This window comes from Cetorhinus maximus, chromosome 9 (genome assembly GCF_964194155.1).
Source record: "Cetorhinus maximus chromosome 9, sCetMax3.hap1.1, whole genome shotgun sequence".
Classification (NCBI taxonomy): domain Eukaryota; kingdom Metazoa; phylum Chordata; class Chondrichthyes; order Lamniformes; family Cetorhinidae; genus Cetorhinus; species Cetorhinus maximus.
The window spans coordinates 14,467,419-14,493,531 of record NC_135887.1 but is presented as its reverse complement, the minus strand read 5'-3'; the positions used below and the strand labels follow the sequence as shown (position 1 = coordinate 14,493,531).

At 42.5% G+C, this 26,113-nt stretch overlaps 1 protein-coding gene and 1 non-coding gene across 2 annotated transcripts in view; one reads left to right on the top strand and one right to left on the bottom strand.

Annotated features, from left to right (window-relative positions):
• The window catches only part of sgsm2 (small G protein signaling modulator 2), a 228,997-nt gene that overhangs the window by 153,569 nt on the left and 49,315 nt on the right, over positions 1 to 26,113 (top strand). The window contains exons 3-11 of the mRNA XM_078548103.1: positions 2,338 to 2,500; positions 6,478 to 6,636; positions 11,291 to 11,358; positions 12,818 to 12,963; positions 15,702 to 15,836; positions 20,391 to 20,515; positions 21,175 to 21,242; positions 21,650 to 21,813; positions 23,357 to 23,489. Coding sequence (XP_078404229.1) covers positions 2,338 to 2,500; positions 6,478 to 6,636; positions 11,291 to 11,358; positions 12,818 to 12,963; positions 15,702 to 15,836; positions 20,391 to 20,515; positions 21,175 to 21,242; positions 21,650 to 21,813; positions 23,357 to 23,489 — 1,161 coding nt within the window. The remainder of the gene's footprint in view (positions 1 to 2,337; positions 2,501 to 6,477; positions 6,637 to 11,290; positions 11,359 to 12,817; positions 12,964 to 15,701; positions 15,837 to 20,390; positions 20,516 to 21,174; positions 21,243 to 21,649; positions 21,814 to 23,356; positions 23,490 to 26,113) is intronic.
• Positions 21,971 to 22,043, bottom strand: trnak-cuu (transfer RNA lysine (anticodon CUU)). The gene has a single exon. It is a non-coding gene; the product is annotated as a tRNA-Lys (tRNA).

Below are 26,113 nucleotides of genomic sequence, written 5' to 3'. Positions count from 1 at the left end.
GAAAGAACCAGCACAGACCAGATGGGCTGAATGGTCTACTTCTATAGTTTTATCTGATTGTACTGCATATTAAAATCAAATCAATTGAGGTGTCAACCTGGTGAAGCTACAATACAGGACTACTTGCATGCCGAACAACGGAAGCAGCATGCAATAGACAGAGCTAAGCGATTCCACAATCAACAGATCAGATCTAAGCTCTACAGTCCTGCCACATCCTGTCGTGGATGGTGGAGGGCAATTAAACAGCCAACCAGAGGAGGAGGCTTCACAAATATTCCCATCCTCAGTGATGGGAGAGCCCAGCACATCAGTGCAAAACAGAAGGCTGAAGTATTTGCAACCATCTTCAGCGGTTCAAGAAGGCAGCTTACAACCCCCACCTTAAGGGCAATTAGGAATGGGAAATGAACACTGGCCTAGCCAACCACACTCTGTGAAAGAATAAAAATAAAATCGATCTCTGTTTGAAACCATATTGGGAGAGCACCAGCGTACTTTTAATGGCCACCTGATGATAACCCCAAAAAATGATCATTATGAATTGCTGTCATGTGTGTTTTGCATTTTCCCTAGCATCCTTATCCATAATGATCCAACAGTGAGATGTTTCAAACATGCATTGAAATAACATTGGCTGTATTAACCAGTAATTGCCTGTGACTTCAAACCGCTGAGATTATACTGTCAAGTATTAGAGGTAATGGAATGTTGCTGTTCATGTAAATTATTGCATACACAAAACCAGATCAATATTCTGTGCACCCAGAGTTAATTATGGGTCAATCAGAAGAGTCCTTTTAATACTAAATGTAATTATCTTTCCATATGAAACTTTTTGAGAACAATAGCTCAGAAAATAATACAGCATGATGATCTCCATTTCCAGGAAGTGCCAAGCACATCTCAATTGCTCCTTTGATATTCTGAACATCAAACAATACTTGGCATCCAGATCCATTTCTAAATGTTTTTTTAATACAGAATCATTCTGGAGTGTGAGGGGCACAGGGAGGTTTGATAATGTTGTAAATGCAATATCATCAAGATAATTGCACAGTGCTTTCTATAATCCACATTTCTTAATGATGCTGAGAAACGCTTTGGACAGAATTTTACAGCCCTGTCGCGATGGGGGCAGGGCTGTAATATGTGGCGAGCCGTTCAAAAGTCCATTAACTTTGGCGGGACCGGTAAAATTCTGATAAATGAGCAGAATAACAAAAAGCGCTCTATTTGCATGTACTCCAGAGTTCCTTTCCTGCATTCTTTTGTGGATAAGTTTAGGTTTATTAGCAATGCATGTATCACCCTTGCCTTGAATATATGTGAGAGCTTTTCTTTCAACGATTGTTGAATGACGTTACTCATGAAGAAAGATGAAAACGGAACTAGAAATTGGACAAGGGTTGCACTGTTTTGCAGGAGTAGAGGAGACACAATGGGGTCCTGTTGAGGACCAATATCCTTCATTCCAAAGACATCTTAAAAATACGGCACAACAGATTGGGCTTTTTTCAGGCAGGTATATGAAACAGGTTTTAGGCCCCCAATTTATATATGTACATAGCTCCTACTTTGAGTACCCTCAAAAAAAATTGGTCAGTAATGAGACTCAAGTTAGATCTCTCCAGGCCAGGATTCGACAGCGACAGCTGCAGCCCAAACAGTGGCCACCGATGAAAAACTTTTTTTTAAACAACAAACTTCCTATGGAGCCAGGAAATGTAGGAGTGCTCACTCTACATCATAGCCCGACAGATTATGTGTCCCTGTGAGTTATAATTAATAATGGCTTAGATTTTACACTGGTAGTAATAGTAACACTGTCAGCACTTCGTATGTAAGGAGACTTTGTTTTTTTTTCTCTCATCCTGTCAGTTTTCCCCCAGTGATGGGTGACAACTTAAACAGTAATCAAACCATTATCACCCCTAGTGTTTACCAAATAGTAGTTAGATTTTGAGGTCACAGAATTGTACTTTACATATTACACGATATCTTATCCGTACAAATCAACGTATCGTTTGCCTTACAGAAAACAAAACTATGGGAGACCTTAGCAGTGTACAGACCTGGATTTGACTATTTGAAGCAGTGACCTTTAAAGAAACAGTTCAGATTATCTGTTAAATCAAATAACTGCATTTCGAGTCCAAGATTACCTGTGAGCACATTAAACCTAACAAATAGAAATTCCAGGAGAAACTCTTAACTTGTCTTAAACAAAAGGAAAAAAAAAAAATGCTCTAATGCTTTAATTTTAAAATTGCTTTAATTGGTTGCGAATTGGAAAGATTCTGTGGGCTGAATAGACATCCTTTCTTCTTGTTCTAGCTGTCGTGGAGGCCTGCCTGCTCTACATGCTGAAGCGCAGGGCTGCTGGTTTTCTCCGGAGTGACAAAGTAGCCGCACTTTTTACAAAAGTTGGGAAAGCCTATCAAATAGCGGGCGATCTGTGCAAGAAAGTTCAAGAGTTACAGCAACAGGTGGATAACAAGTAAGTGGGACTTTAAGGCTTCCCATCAGCTCAGAGCCAGACCCGTCTCAGTTTGACTTTCAAGAGAGACTGCAGCAAGGGCATTCTGCCAATAGTCCAATTTAGCTTCACTAACTGGAGTATCCAGACGTGAGTATATCAGGAGGTGGGGAGAGGAGAAGAGTATATTACAGTGGTTGACATTGCTGCTGAGATGGGAATGAAGACTACCAATGGGTATTACAAATAATCCTAGTGAGAGGTCAGTGTGGTAAAGAACATTGGCCAGGGTCACTTTGACTATAGCCCCTCCATCTTGTTTTTTCATTCCTTCATGGGATGTGGGCGTCGCTGGCGAGGCCAGCATTTTTATTGCTCATACCTAACTGCCCTTGAGAAGTCTCCCTGCACAATGTGAATAGAAATTTCCCTTCTCCTTATTTCATTTGTTACCTAATTATGACTTAATTTATTGACTTAACCTTTTAGCTATTTAGACGCCAATTCTGCAATTAAGAAGCAAATTAAGATCGGATGAAGCGTTCAGGATCTATACAATTGCGGTATTTGCTCAGCTTTTTTGCTTGGCTTTGTGTAATATCAGCCAGCGTGTTGCATAGCTCTCACATGGTACCATATAGTTGGATGGAAATATATATGAGCATATGAACTAGGAGCAGAAGTAGGCCATTTGGCCCCTCAAGTCTGCTCCGCCATTCAATCAGATCATGGATGGTCTGTTTGTGTTTTGAATTCCACATTCCCATCTACCCCCGATAACCTTTAATTCCCTTGCCTCATGAGAATCTATCTACCTCTGCCTTTAAAATATTCAATGACCCCGCCTCCACCACCTTCTGAGGCAGAGAGTTCCAAAGTCGCACAACCCTCTGAGAGAAAAAAATTCTCCTCACCTCTGTCCTAAAAGGCCAACCCCTAATTTTAAAACAGTGCCTCCTAGTTCTGGACTCAGCAACCAGAAGAAACATCCTTTCCACGTCCACCCTGTCAATACTGCAGAGGACCTTATATACTTGAATAAAGTCACCCCTCACTCTTCTAAACTCCAGTGGAAGCAAGTCCAGTCTATCTAGCCTTTCCTCATAAGACAACCCGCTCCCTCCAGGTATCAATCTAGTAAACCACCTCTGAATTGCCTCCAACGCATTTACAACCTTCCTTAAATAAGGAGACCAAAACTGCGCACAATATTCGAGATGTAGTCTCACCAATGCCCTGTATAACTGAAGCACAACATCCTTACTTTTGTGTTCAATTCTTCTCATACTAAAGGATAGCATTCCATTAGCTTTCTTAATTACTTGCTGTACCTGCATACTAACTTTTTGTGACTCATGCACTAGAACACCTAGATCCCTCTGCACCTCAGAATTCTGCAGCCGTTCTTGGTTTAAGTGATATTCTGCTTTTTTATTGTTCTTGTCAAAGTGAACAACTTCACATTTTCCTACATTATACTCCATCTGCCAGATTTTTTCCTGCTCACTCAAGCTATCTATATCTGTCTGCAACCTCCTTATGTCCTCTTCGCAACATACTTTCCTAGTTATCTTTGTGTCATCTGCAAATTTAGCTACCATGCCTTCACTCCCCTCATCTAAGTCATTGATATAAATCGTAATAAGTTGAGGCCCCAGCACAGACCCCTGTGGGACTCCACTCGTTACATCCTGATAATCAGAAAAAGACCCATTTATGCATACTCTGTTTTCTGCCAGCCAGCCAGCCAATCCTCCATCCATGCTAATATATTACATCCTAGACCACGAACTTTTATTTTCCACAATAACCTTTGATGTGGCACCTTATCAAATGCCTTCTGGAAATCCAAGTACAGCGCATGTGCAGACTCCCTTTTATCCACAGAACATATTATGCCTTCAGAGAACTCCAATAAATTAGGTAAACATTATTTCCCTTTCACAAAACCACGCTGACTTTCCCCGATTACCTTGACTTCCTCTAAGTGCCCAGCTATAACCTCCTTAATGATTAATTCTAACACTTTCACAACAACAGACATCAAGCTAACTGGCCTATAGTTTCCTGTTTTCTGCCTCCCTCCTTGAATAGAGGGGTTATATTTGCTACTTTCCAGTCTGATGGAACCTTTCCAGAATCTAGCGAATTTTGGAAAATTAACACCAACGCACCTACTACCTCATTAGCCACATCTTTTAAGAGCCTAGGATGAAGTCCATCAGGACCCGAAGACTTGTCAGCCCGCAGCTCCATCAGTTTGCTCAGTACTGCTTCCCTAGTGATTGTAATTTCACCAAGTTCCCCTCTCCCTTCCATCTCCTGATTTACAGCTGTTACTGGAAAGTTTGTGTATCCTCTATACTGAAGACAGAAGCAAAATATTTGTTCATTTCATCCACCATTTCCTTATCATCTGCTATTAACTCCCCACTGTCACTCTCTAGAGAACCAACACTCACTTTACTTTTCCTTTTTAAATACCTGTAGAAACTCTTGTTGTCCGTTTTTACATTTCTAGCTAGCTTATAGCTTCTTTCTCCTCATTAACCTTGTAGTCATTCTCTGCCGTTCTTTATATTCTGACCAATCACCTGACCTGCCACTCATCTTTGCAACTTTATATGCTTTTTCCTTAAGTTTGATGCTTTCCTTAATTTCTTTAGTTAACCACGGATGGTGGGTCCTCCCCTCAGAATTTTTCTTTATGGTAGGAATATACTTATTCTGAGTATTCTGAAATATCTCCTTAAATGTCTGCTGCTGCTTCTCTATTGATCTGTCCCCTAACCTAGTATCCCAGTTCACTTCAGCGAGCTCAGCTTTCATGCCCACAGAGTTGCCCTTATTTAAGTTTAAAATACTAGTCTTTGACCCACCCTTCTTCCTTTCAAACTGGATGTAAAGTTCAGACATATTGTGGTTGCTGCTACCTATGAGTACCTTCACTCTGAGGTTATTAATTAATGCTGTCACATTACACAATACCAAGTCTAATATAACCTGCTCTCTGATTGGTTCCAGAACCTGCTACTCTTTTTTAAAAAACTATCTCAAAAGCATTCTATGAACTCCTCATCCAGGCTACTACTGCCAGTCTGATTTTTCCAGTTTATATGTAGATTAAAATCACCCATAATTATTGCTGTCCTTTTATCACAAGCACCCAATATTTTTTCTTGTATACTTTGTCCTACATTGTTTTATGTTTAAAATTATTAATTGAGTTATCATTTATTGCATTTTGTGCCCTTGTCCTAGACTCCTCCACAACGGAAAAAGTTTATTCTATCAATTCTTTTCAAAAATCCTAAAATCTCAATTAAATGACCCCTTTGCTTTCTATGTTCCAAAACCTTTGTAATCTCTCCTCCTTATCCAACCCTTGGAGCCCCCGGTAACATTCTGGTGAATCTGTGCTGCACTCCATCCAAGGACAACATAACTTTTCTGAGGTACGGTGCCCTGAATTACTCCTGAACAGAGTTTAGTAAAGCTGCAGCAAAATATCCTCCCCTTCATGTTCTGACTCTCCAGTTACAAAGGCTATAATTCCATTAGCCTTTTTGGCCATTTTTTTGTAACTTGGGCTCCTTCTTTTCACCAGCCCTAGCCCGCAGACCACGAGGCCTTATCCAGCCTGCCCACTGCTAACCCAGCTGAGAATAGCCAATGTAGCATAAACTGGGGATTGAGCTTTTGGGTATTTCTGGTGCTCACTTCCATCACAAGGGTTTGAATCTGTCAATCATGCCTGAATAGAAATATTAAGGCTAATAATAACCAGTTTTGAAATGTGGTCTTTAAACAGCGAGCAAGCATTTTATATAAAATTAGCTTCACAATAAAATGCGGTTTTAATTGATCGACATATTAAGTCACACAAAAATCATATATTCAATAGGTGTGATAATAGTTGGAGCAATTGACTTTTAACGATACTGTTTGATTCCTTTTAAGTTTTAAACTGTTTATTATATGCACATGTGTATTGGCAGGAAAAACCAGTCAAATGGACAGGAATCTCTGAAGAGGCAGGGATCAATATCCAAGAGCCCAACTCTTACACCTCAAGCTATCAAACACATTTGGGTGCGCACAGCTTTGTTCGAGAAGGTCTTGGATAAAATTGTGCAGTACATTGTCGATAACTCCAGGTACGATTCTGATGTGTAGATGGCAGTACAAACACCCAGTGTATTAATTCAGCAGCTCTGGACATAGCCATGACAGTGGAGCTAGTACAAGAAAACTGGCCCTTTCGACAATGTTAATGTAGGAACAGGAGGAGGCCATTCGTCTTCATGTGCCTTTTTCCACCTTTCAATTGAATCATCCCCGATCTATACCTCAATTTCATTTACCCACCTTAGGCCCAATTAAAACTATCAATCAGAGACAATGGTAAAACTCAACGTACATAGAATCTGATAATTGATTAGATACAAGTGGAATCTTGGTTCGGCATTGATTTTTTGCATCAGCCAGCTAAAGTTCAATTAAATGTTAAGTGATTTTTGCAGACGTGATTTACTTAATCCAGCAGATTAAATTGCTATCCGGATTTGACTATCCATGCAACTGTTGTAATTAACCTCAGACCAACCGAGATTCAAGGTGTTGGATACAGGGTGAGTTGTGTTGTCAACATTTTAGTTCAAGGCTATGTTATTTTTTAAAATGGAACAAATGGATCTTACTTTTCACAGGCTGAAGTCATAATCTATATAGACCAATCAGAAGCTGGAAACTCCAAGTATCCAGGGAAAACTTGCATTATGGTCCAGAATCAAGGTTCCATGCTAATAAGTTTTGAATCACCACCAAATAGTTGATTTTTTTTGAGGATTCTAAAGCCAAAAGAATTTGAAGGCGATAGTCAATTAAAATTAATTGAAAATTAAATTATTCTTCTGAATTAATATTTTCTTTTGTAAAGAAAAAGTATCAATTTTAAAAGAACCAAAACTTCCCAAAGGTTAATCAGATTGGAATGAATTAAGAGGTATTTGAATATCTGAAATGTGAATATTGTGTTTCTTGGTTTATAAGTGTGTAAAGTGCTTTTTGTGTTAGTAGTTCCACTTTAGCTGCCTTCACATGTATTAGGTGAAAGTGTATTTGTTTTGTGTTTATTTTTTGAGGTTGACACTCCTTCTCTCCAGTATAATTTCTCCCCTTCTTGGGGTACTCTGCACCATTCCCCATTTCTGGTTGAGCGATGGGCCTGTGAGAGGCATGAGATATATCAATATGGATACTTCCTACCTCCCTGTAGGAAAACATTAGGTCTGTTCCAATTGGTGCCTCACCACAATAGCACAGATGAGATCAGGAAACCAGTTAGGTAATCCTGGACATGAACCCCAATTCCTTCCCAGCTCCCACATTGACTCTCAAGGCTTCTTCATAAAAACATAAGCACAAATTGGGAAAAGATCACTTATCCCATCAAGCATTGGTCTTAACATGCCCATTCAGCCTCCTGAGTCAGCATTCTGTATCAAGTAAGACTCCAGGATATTCTTCCATCTATTCTAATTCATGCTAGCCTGCTATCCACATACAACCCCTAGCCCAGGACTGTCCATTCCTGCGGAATATTTGATCATCTCTATCTCATTCCCTACCAGATATTTATCTTGCCCCCTTTTAAAAAGGCCTGGAAAAAAGGAAGCAAAAAAAGAAAAGCCATTTATCCCCTGGAACCCTATTTATAGAGACTGGTAGCCCGGTTAGGACACAATTCATGAACATCCAGCACAGGACTTTCTTTGTACCTGAAGGTTGAGAATAACCTGCTAGCCTCCTGCAATTTTCTTTTTATTTAATATAAAAGCAAAATACTGCGGATTCTGGAAATCTGAAATAAAAACAGAAAATGCTGGAAAAACTCAGCAGGTCTGACAGCATCTGTGGAGGGAGAAACAGAATTTACGTTTTGAGTCCGTATGACCCTTCTTCAGAGCTTTGTTTCTCTTTCCACTAATGCTGTGAAACCTGTTGAGTTTTTCCAGTATTTTCTGCTTTTATTTCTTTTTATTTACTTCTGTTGTGCCCCTCTTGGGCACTATTCTTTGCTGCAGCAAGGTACCACTCACTGAGCCCCAGTTCATTCGGCTAGCCATATGAGCTACTCCAGTCAATTGCCAGTGTTGCTGTTACCAGCCTCGAGGAGATGGGTCAAACAGTTTGGCTTAATTGACCTAGGATTTGCCCGGTACCTCCCTCGTCTCTACTCAGCTGGATCCCAGCTACGCCATGTAGAGGAGTCCTGCAAGGCTGGAGATCAATGCCCGGTCAAGCAGCTCACTAAGCTCTTCCAGTCTATGTGGGAGCAAGGAACTGTCCCTTAAGGATACAAAGATGCCTCCATCGTCCACCTGTAGAAGCGGAAAGGAACTCGCCAATCTGGGGACAATCGTAGAGGAATCTCACTCCTCCCCATTGCCGGCAAAATCTTTGCCAGAATCCTTCTGAAACGTGTAGTGCCACATCTCAATCAGGACCTGCTGCCAAAGAGTCAGTGCAGGTTCAGAAAAATGGTTGAGGAACTATTGACAGGGTGTTTGCAGTTAGACAGCTCCAAGAGAAATGCCAAGAGCAGAACGTGCACCTCTACACCACGTTTGTTGACATGACCAAAGCCTTTGACACAGTCAGGCATGAGGGCCTTTGGAAGGTCATGGAGAAATTCAGCTGCCTTGAGAAATTCATCACAATGGTTCAACAGTTCTACGGCGGCATGCTTGTGCATGTCCTGGATGATAGTGAGCCTTCCGAACCATTCCCAGTCACTAATGGAGTTAAACAGGGATGCGTGCTAGTGCCATTCCTCTTCAGCCTGTTTTTCTCCACCATGCTCTCCGATGACTTCCATGATGGTGATCCTGGCATCGAAATCAGATATCACATAGACAGGAAACTGCCCAATCTTTGATGATTCCAGGCAAAGACCAAGGTGTTCAAAGGACATACTTTGCAATTTCCTGTTTGCCAATGACTGTGCACTAGCTGCCAGTTCAGAGTTGGATATGCAATGTAGCCTGGACTTGTTCTCCAATACATGCAAAAACTTCAGCTTTATGATTAGCATGAAGAAAACTGAAGTAATGTACCAGTCTGCTCCAGAAAAGCCCTATCTCGAGCCCAAGGTTTGGGTCCATGACCAGAACATTTCAGCAGTGGATAATGTTCATTTATCTCAGCAGCACACCCTCTTCAGCTGTCTATATTGACGATGAGACACATGCAAGAATTGCCAAAGCAAGTGTAGCCTTCAGCAGTCTTCAAACATCAGTCTGGAAATGAAGAGGAGTAAACCTACCTACCAAACGGAAAGTCTGTAGAGCAATAGTCCTGCCCACTCTGCTCTGCACATGTGAGATTCGGACTGTACCAGCATCATGCCAAGAAGCTCAACCACTTTCACTTGCATTGCCTTTGGAATCTTCTGAAGATCAGATGGCAGGGCAAAGTGCCAGACACTGAGGTGCCCACCCAAGCTGGCATGCCAAACGTCCACACCATGTTGAGATAGTCACAACCGAATTGGGCTGGTTATGTAGCCAGAATGCCTGACACTCGCTTACCAAAGTGAATCTTTTATGGAGATCTAGAGTCTGGGGTGCACTCTCATGCTGGTCAAAGGAAGAGCTACAAGGACAGAGTGAAGGCTTCACTTAGAAGTTTTGATATGGACTTCAAGTCCTGGGAGAAGCTCACCCAGGATCGCTGCACCTAGTGCAACCAAATAAAAAACACTGCAGCTTCCTTCGAAAGCAAGCAAATACCAGAGGTGGAGAGAAAAAGCAAGCAGAGGAAATCCTGAGCCAGCAGTTCATCCAAAACTTGATCGTGTATGATATCCTGTCCTATTGGAGCAGAACATTCCGGTTGCAGATTGCTCTTAGCAGACGCCTACATATCCACCGGAACCCTAGCCAACACCCCAGCTGATGAATGTGGTCATCTTCACCTTGAAGGACGCTAGGCTGAGATTGAATTTGAAGTCAAAAACTCACTTCATCGATGTAATGAGCCTATATGCCAAGAAGCTGCAACCAGCTTTAACATTAATAATGCAAAGATTCAGATTCTAGTGTGGGGTCAGCCATTTATTACCATCACTGCTGTTTTTCTTCCCCTGATTTACTTATCTGATTTCAAACATTTTGGCTTAGAAATTCCATTACCTAGTGCCCATTTTACAGCCCTAAAACAGGCTCCTCAGCATCCATATGGTGGGTAGGGCGCACACACAACCTGTGTCAGAAATGCACATATGCCATATTGGATAGGGCACTCGGTAGTGATCCAGGGAACCTGCATGAAACTGGTGTTGAGCCCATAGCTTATACAAATTGCCACCCCGATGCCTCTCTCGGGGGGGTTGCCTTTGTAACGTGTGTTTATGCTGACTGCACAGCAGTCAAACAGCTGTCCTTAAAGGGACCCCCTGGAGGCTGCCATGCCACAAGATAAGTTTAAGGGTTTTTTACTTGGCTGAATATGGAGCCAGGAAGAACACTCCCCGTTCCCTGACCGTCATCTCAGCTAACCGACTGTGCTCTTTCCCCCCACCCTCTGCAGCCAGTGAACTGCCTCTGGTGCCAAGAATTGGGCCTACAGCTCGCCAGTGCTACCCAGTTTGCCAAGGTCCTGCCAGTGGCATCATTAGACAATCACTGTGTGTGTGTGTGCTGCTCCAGGATTATGGCCCCATCCAATTTCTAGGCTGTTCCCTCTTGAATGTGGTGCTGCCTGTGTTTCTTGGATGTAAATACTGTTGTATCATTTTATCCCTTCCAGTAAATATTATGAAAAACAAGCTCTAATGTCAGATCCAGTCTGCGGACCGATTCTAGCTTCTCTGCTTGGTAAGGGTTCCGAATTAATATTCTTCTAATGCTTAATAAATATGTAAAATGGGAGGGAGTTGTACTTTTGCAAATTAAAAAAAAAAAATTGTGTACAATTTAAAAATTCTTACCAGCTGCTTTGTCAACCAGCCAGTGGGTAGCTGTGTCACCCTGTGTGGTACCGAGCCATGCCGGATGGCAGGATGTGCAGGCAGTTTAGCTGATCTCAGGGAGGAAGTGGGGTTAGTGGTTCAGGAGCTGTCAGTGGATTCATCGTCCTGCGGTGTGAGAGGCAAGGCAAAGAAATTAGCCAGGGTTCACATTTGTGATTTGGTAACTTGCACTGAAAAGTGCCTACCTGTGCAAGGCAGTTGACAATAGTCGAAAAGCTTCTTCCTCGGGCAAAGAACAGTCAAGGTTCCATAGGTATTTTGGAAATAATTTAAGACAAGAGACAGTTATAGCACCTTTACTACTGCCTGGCTCAGATCAGTTAACTCTATAGTGACCCACCTGAACCTTCTCAATGTGTGTGGCTCAGTGCATTTACTGAATAATCTCACTAAGCCAATAAAAAAGATGCTGTTTCAAATTAACCCAGTTGAGCTAACTGCTAGTGTGTTCCAAAGGGAACAGAATAAAGGGTTAGTGTTTTCTAGTTTCCATAATGACTTAACATGCAGATGTGGCATTACTCACCAATAGTGAGTTACAACTGTTGTTTTGTATGGAAAAAGCTGCAGCTCATGAACCCTGTTGGTGGGAGTGAGCTATGAGCATCATTTTCACAAGTCAACCAATGTACAAGAGACATCCTGCCGCTGAGCTCAGTGTACTTAATGGGTGAACAGCACCTTGCCTTGGACTCTGATGCACAGCTGGTGACCATCGATCGCTCTCTCAAATTGGTAAATCGCTGTCATGTGTTTAGGTTCATTTATTTCACACTTGGAGATTTTTGCTTTTTATTTTACAGCTCCTTTGCCCACATGCTATTTCTCAACCAAAACAATAGACAATGACCAATCCCAGGCCTCTCCCAATGCCAATCTTATGCCAGCACTGGACGATGACCAAAACAGTGTTGAACACCAATCTGATTTGGCATCCCTATGTGCCAGGATGTTAAATGGCAGCAATGTGAGCTAGCCACTGTGCACAAAGCCAGGTTAATTTTTCCCTTTTAAAAAAACTGGGCCAATGCAACAAAGAATGTTACAATGTCCAAACGCCTTGCTGGTTGTATTGTGTGAACAGAAACCATAACTTGTGAGTTACGTCGCGTGAGACTCAATCCCAACCTGGAGCAGGTTTGGGAAATGCCGGGATGGTATGAACACAATTTAATTTGGCCAGCATTAAAGCCTGAAGCAAATGTGTCGAACACCAGAATGTATAACGGTATCATTTATGTTTGTATTCTCATTTTGCCTTAGTGAAAATGAAAATCAGTTTTGTTTTATGCTCCCTGTTACAGTTGGCCCTTGTGCGTTGGAGTACACCAAGCTTAAAACTGCTGACCACTACTGGACCGACCCATCGGCAGATGAACTGGTGCAAAGACACCGTATTCATGGAGCACATGGACACCAGGATTCCCCATCCAAACGGCCTGCACTTGGTGTAAGAGTCAACATAATCAGAAATCTGTTTAACACACGTCTATATTAGTGGAACCATGGCCAGCCTAATAAATAAAACATTATTGACCTGGAAATGAAAATTACTTTGCTAGTTATTCAAGTTGCAACAGAGGTGTTTTTAAAAAAAAATTTATTACTACTTCTGCTTGTGGATTAAATGGTGTCAGTTGAGCAGAACTGATTCCACATATATGAGAAGGATAAATTGTGAGGAACACCTTGTAAGCCACAGCCTTTACCAATAAGAAGATCACAGAGGAGCTATCCAGAGATATAACAATAATGAACGGGATGGGGAAGGCAAATCCAGAACTATACTTTTGGACATACCAGGTCAGCTGGACAAGAGGGTCCAGTTCTTTTCTTCAATCATGGGATGGGAGCATTGCTGGCAAGGCCAACATTTATTGCCTATCCTTAACTGCCCTTGAGAAGGTGGTGCTGAGCCACCTTCTTGAATACAGCTGAATGACTTGCTCGGCCATTCCAGAGAGCAGTTAAAAGTCAGGGGTCACATTTAGGCCAGACTGGGTAGGGATGGCAGATTGCCTTCCCTATATATAGGTCATTGGTGATCCAGATGGGTTTTAATGACAATTCAGTAGTTTGTGGTCACCATTACTGATATTAGTTTTTTTATTCCCAGATTTATTTAATTAATGAAATTGAAGTTGCAATTGCCTCCCTTCCTGTTCCCGTACTATTACCTCTGATATCCCCCAAGTTTTCCTGGGTCCCCTCCTATTTCTCATTTACCCGCTGCCCCTCAGTGACATCATCTGAAAGCACAGCATTAGTTTTCACATGTGCACTCAGCACCACCTCTCTCCATTCCTCCACTGTTGCTAAATTATCAAACTGCTTATCCATCCTTCAGTACTGGAGAACAGTCCCAACCTCTCCAAATCCATCTTCATAACTGAAGTTTCTCATCCCTGGAACCATTTTTGTAAATCTTTTCTGCAGTTTTTCCAATCTTTCCTAAAAGTGTGGTGCCCGAAACTGTGCACAATACTCTAGCTGAGGTCTAACTAGTGTTCTATAAAGTTCAGCAAACCCCCTTGCTCTTGTACTTAATGCCCCTATTAATTAAACCTAGGATACTGTATGCTTTATTAACTGCTCTCTCCACCTTTCCTGCCACCTTTTAATGACTTATGCAAATATACAGGTCCCTCTGCCCTTGCACACCCTTTAGAGTTATACCCCTTATTTTCTATTGTCTCTCCATGTTCTTCCTACCAAAATGAATCACCTCACACTTCATCTGCCACCTATCTGCCCACTCCACCAATGTGTCAATGTCCTTTTGAATTTCTAAACTGTCCTCCTCACAGTTTACAGTGCTTCCAAGTTTTGTATCATAGGCGGCGAACTTTGAAATTGTCCCCTGCATACCAAGACCTAGATTATTAATATATATCAGGAAAAGCAGGGGTCCCAATACTGACCCCTGGTGAACTCCACTACACTACAAACCTTCCACCAACCCAAAAAATATCCATTAACCATTACTCGTTGTTTCCTATTACTCAGACAATTTTGTATCCACGTTGCTACTGTCCCTTTCATTCCATGAGCTATAACTTTTCTCATAAGTCTGTTGTGCGGGACTGTATCAAATGCCTTTTTGGAAATCCATGTACAGCACATCAACAGCATTGCCCTGATTCAACCCTCTAATTCTGGCCTCTTGAGCATCCCTAATTTTAATCACTCCACCATTGGTGCCATACATTTGGTGCCTAGGTCTTAAGCTCTGGAATTCTCTCCCTACTTCCCACTTTCCTCCTTTTAGGACACTTCTTAAATCCTATCTCTTTGACCAAGCTTTTGGTCATCTGACCTAATGGCCAGGATTTTCCCCTCGGGGGAATTTGGGGGTGGGGCCCGCTTGCCAAGGGAAAATGACGTCGGGAGGAACCCTTGACCTCACCCCGGTCCCTTTAAATATTCAGGAAGGCGGGCGGACAGTGAAATCAGCTGTCCGTCTGCCGACCTGTCAATGGCCAATTAAGGCCATTGACAGGCTAATTAACCTTATTAAATACCCTGCCTGGCCAACCTTAAGGCTGGTGGGCAGGCCAGGAGCCCCAGCAGGCTGCAGATTATTAATGAAACCTCATCCACTGGTGGGATGAAGTTTCATGTCCCTTTTTAAAAAATTTAATACATTTTGTGTGTTTGTTATTAACATGTCCCATCTCGTGTGACATTGTCACATGAAGGGGACATGTTAATTTTAATATTTATCCATTTTTAGAGTTTACTTACCACTCACGAATCTCCCTGAGACAGGACTTTGCCTCAGGGAGCAGTGCGCTCTTTCGCGCACATTAAAGGCTAAATGGGTGTCACTTTCAAGATCCAGTTCCCAGTGGCTGGACCATGTAAATGAGACCTTCCCAGGTTTAATCTCTGATTTCTGTTGTTAGCTGATCTCAACCAGTGTAACAGTGGCAATACAATAGTCTGTATTAAAGATGGGAAAATTGTTGGGGTTACCACTGTAATTGGACATGTTTGGACATCAAGTAAGGGTTAGGCTTCATTGAGATTGCCCTCATGGCCAGACAGCCTTTGCTGATACTCAAGGTGAAGCCTCACAAATGTCTAATGCCCACATGGTTGAATTACCAGAGGTTGGGTTGATGAATAAACAGAGCAGGCATGTAGCGTTCTGCTATTTATGAAGTTGGTGAATTTTGTCTTTTACAGATAAGAAAGCGTCACTCGAGTGGAAGCATGTCAGAAGATAAATTTGCAGCTTCAGCAAGGGAATATGTGGAGTCGTTACATCAAAATTCCAGAACACATCTGTTGTATGGAAAAAATAATGTACTTGTCCAGCCAGTAAGTAGTGCACAGCAAGAAACATCTGACCTCTGGGGATGGGGTGAACAAAATCAGAACAATGTAGTACACAGCTAGATAGTGCTGTACACTGTTATTGTGTTGTTGGTTTGGAGTAGTTTCAATAACTCCCGAAGATCTCCAGCTGCAAAGACTCTGTTGTAATATTTTTACAGTTATGAGAGCTCTCCCTTACAGTAGCTTCTTTCCATGCTACTTCCTCCTAGACTCTCAGATCACATGAGTATACATCACTACCTTCTATGACATCACAGGCTATTACAGTTAACCCTTTATGGGACTTAGTCTTACATACTTCTATTATACTACATCTCCCCCAAGTCTCTGTTCAGACTTCAGCATTCCCTGCCGTACCTGGCAATCCAATGCTTAAGTCTCCTAGTCATTCTGAACATCTCAGTGAAGTTTCATAGGAAATGTAGACTCATTGTGCTCTCTTGAACTGTTTTTCTTTCTCTCTCCTTCCTCCAGTTTTTTTTTTGAGATTCTCACCTTCTCTTACACCGATGGTGACTTCACTAGTCTACTGTACCTCTTTCTCCTGCTTGCTGCAGGGAATAAGGCATTCTTATTCTGCCATTGGCTCTCTGGACACTGCCGAACAGAATTCAAACTAGTAGATGGTTTAGGATCACCTGCTTTAGTGTCTTCTTTCATTTGTGATGATTGCGACCTCTCTAGTTTTTGATTTTAACTCTGTTGCTCAATTGCAATCAAAGCTCTTCCGTGTCTTCTTACTGTGCCCCTGCCCTGTCTGGACAACGTAAGATCTCGAGTGTGGTGATTTCTCCGCTATTTCTCCAAATTTCGATTGATCTCTGATCCAAAACTGTTCTCCCTGATCTGATTATGTTCTTGCTCTGTGATAACTATCAGAGTTTCATGTTTTTACTTCAGGAAGTTTCTCATATTTTCTCTAAGTCTGTCTCTTTGACCCGTGGCATCAATGTGTGTGGAAAGGTAGGAGCCTGTGTCCGTAACCTCCTTCCCGTGAACCTTTGTAACACCATGATGTCCCTTGGAGCTGGAAATTCTTTGATGACTCTGGTCTTCAGTGGATCAACCTTTAGTCCTGATGCACTCACTATGTGACCAAGAAACCTGATTATTGGCTATGAAAACTCGCACTTCCTGTCGAGTGTCAATCCTGCCTCTTGTACTCTTCTCAGCACTGTTCTCACTCTCATGTCATGCTCAGCTTGAGTGGTCCCATGTATCAACATGTCATCCTTATGGCAAACAACTCCGGTTGTAAGCTCTCTAAAAGATTTGACATTGTTCTTTGAAAGATCTCTGGTGCTGATGTTGTTCCAAAGGGTAAGCTGTTAAAACAGAATCTGCCAAATGGCATTATGAAAGTTATGAGAGGCTTGGACTTCTCTCCTAGTGGTATTTGCCAGAATCTGCTGCTGTTGTCTAATTTAGAGAATATTGAGCTCTTCCCTAATTTTGCTAAACTCTCAGTTGCTGATAGCTTTGGATGGTCTTCCCTTTTCACAGCTTTATTGAGTTGTGTGAGATCAACACACATTCTTATAGAGCCATTCGGTTTTGGAAATGGCACTATCCCTGAGCAACAACTCGTTGGCTCTTTTACAGGTGAATTGACTCCTTGTCTTACAATTGAGTCAATCTCTTTCTTTCCCTTTGGAAGTAAAGGGTGTGGAACCTTTCTGGGTGTATATAAGCATATTGGTTTTGCTTCGGGGATTAGTGTGATACGACACTGTTGTTAGCTCCCCCATCCCTCTAAATAACTTCAGGCATACTGCTCTGAAGTCTCTTGACTGATCTTCACCATTCTTTATTTCTTTTTTTTCTGCAGATTAGATTCAATTCCATACATGCCTTTCTGCTTAAAAGTGAACAACTCTGATCTTGAATTACATACAGTACTTCTGTAATTACTTTCTCACTGTGCTTTTAAGTAGCTGTTAGTTCTCCCAGAACCTTCAGCTCTGTTCCTCCTGGTCCACATAGCTTTTGGCAGGATGGCAGAAGAACTCCCTCACTTAACCATTGGTTCAGCACCTGGAAGAACTGAAACTAGTCCATCCAACAACACAATAATACAATAATCTCTCTTCTGTTTGCGGGATCTTGCTGTGTATAAATTGGCTTTCATGCTTCTAACGTTACAGCAGTGATTACATTTCAGAAGTACTTTGTTGGCTGTGAAGTGCTTTGTGGCATCCTGTGATCATGAAAAGTGCTTTTTAAATGCAAGTCTTTCTCTCTCTCTCTCTCTTTGTTCCTAGTCATTGTTCGTCGTGCTACCCTACAAACTTGCAAGGTTTACTGAATTCAGGGCGGCACAGTGGTTAGCGCTGCTGCCTCACAGCTCCAGGGACTCGGGTTCGATTCTGACCGCACGTTCTCCCCATGCCTGTGTGGGTTTCCACCAGGTGCTCTGGTTTCCTCCCACTGTCCAAAGACGTGCTGGTTAGGTGGATTAGCTACAGTTAAAGTGCTACCCCCCCCACCCAGTGTGTGCCCTGTGATGGACTGGCATCCTGTCCTGGGTGTATCGCACCTGGCGTCCACTGCCTGTTGGGGTAGGCTCCGATTCCCCACGACCCTGAGTTGGATAAAGCGCTTCTAGGAGAGTGAGTGAGTTTTACAATTTACTATGGTGAGATTTGAACACTCAGCTCCTGGATTGCTGTTCCTGCCTCATAATCATTTTGCTACTTACCGTACCCTCATCAAATGGCCAGCAGAGCATTTGCATAAAAGTCCATTTGCCAGTGTCCTCACGCCTGGGGTGAAATTAATTCCGGCTGCCTACTGCAGTGATTAGACAGGATGCTGGCAGTGGGCTCTGCTGACTCTGAACCTCCCCAGTGAAACGAGTAGGGCATGCACTACAAGCTTAAAGCTTTGGACCCCAGTCATTACAGCGCCTGGTTACAATCTACCCCTGGCAGACAGCATTCCAGACTTCGAATTGAGTTCTGCATTCAGTCTCTGAAGGTTATGTCAGCAATAACCCCCATCGGGGAGCAAGGATACAGTCTTGTCAGTAAGCCATGAATCAGAATTTTAATAAACCTAAAAAAAAAGCCTAGTTTTTAATCGTCCATATCTATTGAATGAAACTGCCTTGCGACCAGAGAGTGATCCATTTTAATTTGCTTTGGCATAGAGGGACCTTTTTTTTGTTTTAAAAATTCAAAATCCAGTTAAATACCTTTGGCACAATTAATAACGCAGATTACCAGTCAATCAGAAAGAACGGAACAAGTGATTTGATGTTAACAGCGCTCGATCATTGATTACGCATTAAATGGTCAGATCAGCATGAGCCACTTGCTGAACTGGCATGAAATAATGTACTTGCCAACCCCCTCCCAAACTTTTCTCCTCATCTTGCCTGAAGGTATTAACTCCCTACCGATGTGCTACCTCGTCACCCTCTGTTATCTTGTCCAAGTTCTGTCATGCAGCCTGTATGATAATAGTTAGTGTGGTATTTGACAGTGGGGAGGGGATTGATTCTCATGCTCATGCACACACTTTGTCACAGGTCACTGGATAATAAGTTGGATTTCTATCTGTTTTTCTGCCCATTTCTCTCCTCTCCCACAACCTCCCCACCCAGGTTCTCACTAACCAAAGGCCCTATGTCCAGCTTCAAAAATTCATATAGTCATCATCCAAAAGTATGGCTAGAAAAGAAATGGCACAGTATAGTGAGGGTGGAAAATTCTGACAATTTTCTTTGAAACTGTTCAGTGCTTTCAAGTGGTTTTATTTTAATGTAATGTTGTCTATCTAGAAGTACCATCACTGATACAGGAATATTGATGTTTTAAACCCCGAGGGAGAGTAGCAATTAATTCCTTTGACATATACTGAGACTGGACAGAAATATTCATGTGACGTATAGAATGAAGTTGTCTCAACTTAATCTAAATATATGAGCAAATAAAGCATCTCCCTCATTTGGCAGAATTAGTTGAATTTTTAAAATTTCTTTCCTCCTTGCTGTTTGTGTGACTATCAGAAAGGGAATTTTAGGTACTGGAAAGGGGCGATGCTGTTTCAGTCTTACCCCTTCATTTTTTTCTGGAATCAAGCAATATCCAGGTGCTAAGCCAGATTCATCAAGAAGTAGAGGGCACAGATTCAAAATAATTGGCAAAAGCAGTAAATGTAATGTGAGGACATTTTTTTTTCACCCAGAGGGTGGCTGGAGTCTGGAACAAACTTCCTGAATTCACTCCATCTACTCTACCACAGCCTTGCTGTTGCTCCATCTGGTGGCCAGGCTGAGAACTGACAACAGAAAGAAAGACTTGCATTGACATGGCACCTTTCACAACCTCCAGGCTGCCCAAAGTGCTTTACAACCAATGAAGTGCTTTTGAAGTGTAGTCGCTGTGGTAATGTAGGAGCCTCAGCAGCCATTCTATATGTAAATGTCACTGACTCAGAAATTCTACCCTCAAGTTTCTGACACGAACCTTAGACCAGCAGGCTAAGCATCTTAAAAAGCAGGTGTAGAGTTGACGTTTCTATTTCCTTTAACAGAAGGAGGATGTGGAGACTGTTCCAGGGTACCTGTCGCTTCATCAGTCTGCAGAACATTTAACTCTGAAGTGGACCCCCAACCAACTCATGAATGGGACTCTGGGAGATTCAGAGCTTGAAAAGAGGTAACCTGTGCTTCTACTTTTCTAAATGCCTTGGGTGGGGGTCTGGGTTTCATCTGCGTGCGGGAAGCTTGTTTCCAGAATTTTCTATTTATATTTCAGAATTTCAGCATCTGCAGTATTTTACTTTTGTCCTAGGTTTGTTCCTGTTTGGTCAAATTACTTCAACAGACGTTGTCAGTGTAACTGCTGGTGCAACTAATGACCGTCAGTGCATTCCTTCACTGGGAATTTTCTTGGGGGCTCTCTCACTCAGCTGCTGTAACCCAGTGGTACATCTATACCAGGGTCCCGAGGTGTCAGCTGTGGCTCAGTTCATAGCACCCTCGCCTTTGAATCAGAGGGTTGTGGGTTCATGTCCCACTCCCGGAAACCAAGAACTGTGAATGTACTCGAAAGAGTTACAATCTGTGACTGTTGATAACTCGAAAGAGTTACACCAGGGTCCCAGTGGCCGATTGTGAGAATCTTCAGGGGAGTTCCTGGTAGAGGTAATCTTTGCTGCATGATCACACAATTAAGACGTGATTATCATTAAGGAGAATTCTTCAATGGATGATCATAAAGGAATTCTGAATCAAATTTTTTTTAATAAATTGTTTTCAAAATTGCAAAGGATCGAAAAGACAATTTTAAAATACTGATTTTTGGCTCATTTTCAGTGTCTATTGGGATTACGCCCTAACTGTGCCATTGAGTCAGATAGTCTGCATCCACTGCCACCAACAACGTAAGTGTTTGTTCACTTTATATTTTCACATAATCTTTTCTGGATTCTCGGTAGTCAGGATATAAGCATTCTGTGACTTCTATTTGTTCCTTAGGATGTGAGCGGTAAGTGTGACGTAAAATGAACTTAACAAAAACACAACTTTTGTGAACATGTGTAAAAACAGGCACCAACCCAAACTCCAAGGGAATTTTATTTCTGAGTAACCTTAGAGTCAGGGTAATTGTTATGTTACACCTTCATATGTATGTTGCATGTTATATGCAGAAGTCAATCACTTGTGTTCTAAATATGTATTTTTGCTGCATTTTTTTTCTTCTTAAGATGTAATGGTTGATGGGCTAATTGCTTAGTGACCTTAGATACATTGCTACAGATCGGTGATATTGTTACCTTGCCTTTTTCAGCTGACAGTGGAGGCACCTTAGTGTTGGTGAGTCAGGATGGAATCCAAAGGCCTCCACTCCACTTCCCCCAGGGTGGCCACTTGTTAGCCTTCCTCTCCTGCCTTGAAAACGGGCTGTTACCACGAGGGCAGCTTGATCCTCCACTTTGGTCACAGCGAGGAAAGGTAGGTCAATAATGTAACACAGATCCAAGCCAGATGGCAAAGTACGAAGCTAGACACCTATCCTTTCCTTGACAGTAGGTTTATTCACAGAATGCAGCATTACCTATCTCTGAATCCTGCCCAGTGTCCCAGAAGGCTCTCTTTATAAATATTACAGCGCCCAACGTGGGGCTCAAACACACAACCCTGAGATTAAGAGTCCCATGCTCTACCGACTGAGCTAGCCGGGAATGTAAAGGGGGCTCGAACCCACGACCCTGAAACTCAAGGTCGCATGCTCTGCCGACTGAGCTAGGCAGGGATATAAGGCTCTCTTTATATGTGCTCTCAGTTCTGAATTAAACAATGGCCTTCACCTGTGTATATTTAGCAACATAATTAAACTACCATTAGCAAATTACTCAAGGAACTGCGGTGGTTTAAAAGAGAGTCTCGCCACCAGTTTTAAAATGCAAATGGCCGGGAAGAATTCTGATCAACTTTAACGTCCTTTTACCCACATATACTATAATACACTCGCGAAGCCCATGGATAAAGAATGAGGTGCTGTGGCCCAGCAGTGGATGAATCCGTGCCTTAAGGAGAGGTGGGATGAAAACTGGGATGATAAACGTAAAACTATTTTTTCGATTTGTAAGAATTTTCTGGATAAGTCTTCAGCGGGAATAAGAGTAAAAAAGATTGGTATAAAATAAAATGCACATTATATTACTTTAAAGACTTGGGAAGAAGGGGTGGAATTCCTCCGTTGGTAGCAAAATCATAAACAGGCTCTTTATTTATGACTTTTGCTCCTTTGATAGTTACTGCCTGACGAGCCTATACACAGAGCACAGAGGAAACCTTCTCCCACAGGTTTGGAGGAGATAAATAGGCCTGTCCCAAAGAAAGGGTGTAGGAGCTATTGCCTGCGCACTGAGAGCAACCAGCCCTCAGGGTCCTCTTAATTTTATGTCGTATTACACATTATACTGGTGTTGAGTCTGTTTGAGTGTCAGCTGTGGTTGAGTTGGTAGCACTCCCTCTTGTGAGTCAGTCAGAAGGTGGTGGGTTCAAGTCCCACTCCAGGACTTGAGCTCAACCAGGTAGACTGGTACGCCAGGACAGTACTGAGGGAGTGCTGCACCGTCAGAGGTGCTGTCTTTCAGATGAGATGTTATACCAAGGGTCCGTCTGCGCTCTCAGGTGAATGTAAAATATCCCATGGCACTGTTTCGAAGAAGAGTAAGGAATCTTATCCCCAATGTCCTGGCCAACATTAATCAACATCACAGAAACGGATTATTGAGTCATTATCACATTGCTGTTTGTGGGAGCTTGCTGTGAGCAAATTGGCTGCCGCTTTTCCTCAGTATAACAGTGACTGCACTTCAAATGTCTTTCATTGGCTGTAAAGCACTTTGGGATGCCCAGTGGTTGTGAAAGGCACTATATAAATGCAAGTCTTTCTCACTTACACCACTCGCGAATCAGTTGGAAATATCACTTAGGCAGAGTTGATAACTAGCAACACAACCAACTGCTGTATTTCCCAAACATTCAGGGCAAAGTCTTTCCGAAGCTGCGGAAAAGAAACAGCAGGGCCAAATCCATGGACCAAGAAGAACCGACGGAGGAAGAAGTAGCCACAGATTATGTATTCAGAATAATTTATCCTGGACAGAAGAATGACTATGGTGAGTTTATTTTCCGTGAATTTTTGCCTCCCTACTACCTACTGATTCTCAGATAATTTCTGAAGTTTAATATCATTGCATCTTTTTTCTAACATTCCTGGTTCACTGATATGGAAGTGCATTTTCATTTTGGTACACGTTCATTTATCTTTTTGTTGTTACCTTATCCAGAATCCCTGGACTATAAGGGACATGGTACATTCGATTTGAATGAGAATGAGAACCAGGTGAAATCTCCCAGGAGTTGTGCCGATTGAGTTCATGCGGCAAGCAGCAGTAAATCACCACATCCCTGCACACCCACTAATATTCTCTATCCTGCAGAGACAACGCAGGCAATTTGCACTGGCTTCACCAGCTGGTTGCAAATCTCCTTGAAGAAGTGGGAGAGTTCTTGTATAGATTTTACATTGCGTATGTGTGTGTGTGTCTCTATCTATCTATGTGTGTGTGTGTGTGTGTGTGTGTGTGTCTGTGTGTGTGTGTGTCTCTATCTATGTATGTGTGTGTGTGTTTCTATCTATCTGTGTGGGTGTGCTTCTGTGTGTGGGAGTGTGTCTGTCTGTGTATGTGCATCTGTGTGTGTGTGTGTGTGTGTGTGTGTGTGCCTGTCTGTGAGTCTCTTTCTCTGTCTTTGTGTCTGTCTGTGTGTGTGTGTGTGATGAAAGGAAGCAGAGAATTTGCAGCCAGAATATGGATTGAAAAGATGGCAAATGTGTCTCCTGTTAGAATGAGTTCACTCACTTTACTCCAGAATATTGAGGTAAATAGTGTAGAAATCATAGAAAATTTACACAGAAGGAGCCATTCAGCTCATGGTGTCCATGCCCATGTCCATCCACAGAGCTACCCAGAATAAATCTCACCTTCCTGAGCAAGGTCCATAATCCTGCAGGATGAATGTGCGATTGGAATTAATATATCCTGGACAGGGATAATTTTCCCCCATAGAAAGGCTTTGAGACCAAAGTTTCAAATTCTGAAAGGTAAAAACCTGTGCAGATTCCTGGGGTTGGTGTTGGACCAGAGGAGTTAAAGTAGACAAAGGGGGAGTTCAGCTTCCAGACACCAATTTTATGTTAGTTTTTTTGGGAGCTGGAGGAAAATCTCTGCCCCAGAGGCTTGCGCGCAGCCTTCCCCTGGTGACCCGCGTGTGCTGCTTGGTCTGCCATTGTGGCTCGAGCATGAGCAACCAGAGAGATAACCAGGAGAAGAGGGCGAAGGAGGGGAGGGAACAGCCTGCCTTACACCATGCACGGTTACAGGACCACAGCATCTTGCACCCAGTTAAGTTAGAAGGTGTTTCTGGTAATTCTGCTTCATTAGGAAGGCTGCACCAGAGACATGTCACCTGTTTCAGCTTCAACCGCAGCCAAGCACCAGTTCACATACTCTGTGGCTCTGAATTTCTATGCCTCAGGGTCATTCCAGGCTTCGACAGGTGACCTAAGCCCAGAAGCAACAGTACTCAATTTGCAGTAAGATAAAAGCCAAATACTGCGGATGCTGGAAATCTAGAACAAAAACAAAAATACCTGGAAAAACTCAGCAGGTCTGACAGCATCTGCGGAGAGGGAAACAGTTGACGTTTCGAGTCCGTATGACCCTTCATCAGAACTAAATAATATAGAAATAAGATGAAATATAAGCTGGTAGAGGGGGGTGGGACAGGTGGAGCTCGATAGGGGACCAGTGATATGTGGAGGCCAGGAAGAGACTGCCAAAGATGTCATAGACAAAAGGACAAAGGGGTGTTGACAGTGGTGATATTAGCTAAAGGATGTGCTAATGGGGACATTAAGGGTAGCAAGCAGGACAAGCTAGTGGCAGATGGCCCTAGTGGGGCTGGGGTGGGGGGAAGGGATCGAAATGGGCTAAAAGGTGGCGATAAAACAATAGATCGAAATAAATTTAAAAATAGGTGGGAAAAGAAAAACATATTTGTAAAAAAATATATAAATTATGAAGTCTTCCGGGCTGAATATTGAGTTCAACAATTTCAGATCATGAACTCTCTCCTCCATCCCCACCTGCTTTCCGATCCCCCTTTTTCCAATAATTTATAATTTTTTAACAAATATATTTTTCTTTTCCCACCTATTTTAAAATTTATTTTGATCTATTGTTTCATCTCCACCTTTTAGCCCATTTCGATCCCTTCCCCCCACCCCACCCCCCACTAGGGCCATCTGCCACTAGCTGGTCCTGCTTGCTACCCTTAATGTCCCCACTAGCACATTCCTTAGATAATATTACCAGCATCAACACCCCTTTGTCCTTTTGTCTATGATATCTTTGGCAATCTCTTCCTGGCCTCCACCGATCACTGGCCCCCTATCGAGCTCCTCCTGTCCCACCCCCCTCTACCAGCTTATATTTCATCTTATTTTTATATTTTTTAGCTCTGATGAAGGGTCATCGGGACTCGAAACGTCAGCTGTATCCCCCTCCGCAGATGCTGTCAGACCTGCTGAGTTTTTCCAGGTGTTTTTGTTTTTGTTCTAGATTTGCAGAACTTCCCTACATCAAACGAGTCACAGATTTGCCCTTCACCAAGGCAAGTGGGTTGAGCCATGAATTCACAAGTTGGATGCCTAGCACCAAATTGGGGAAGCAAGCATGTC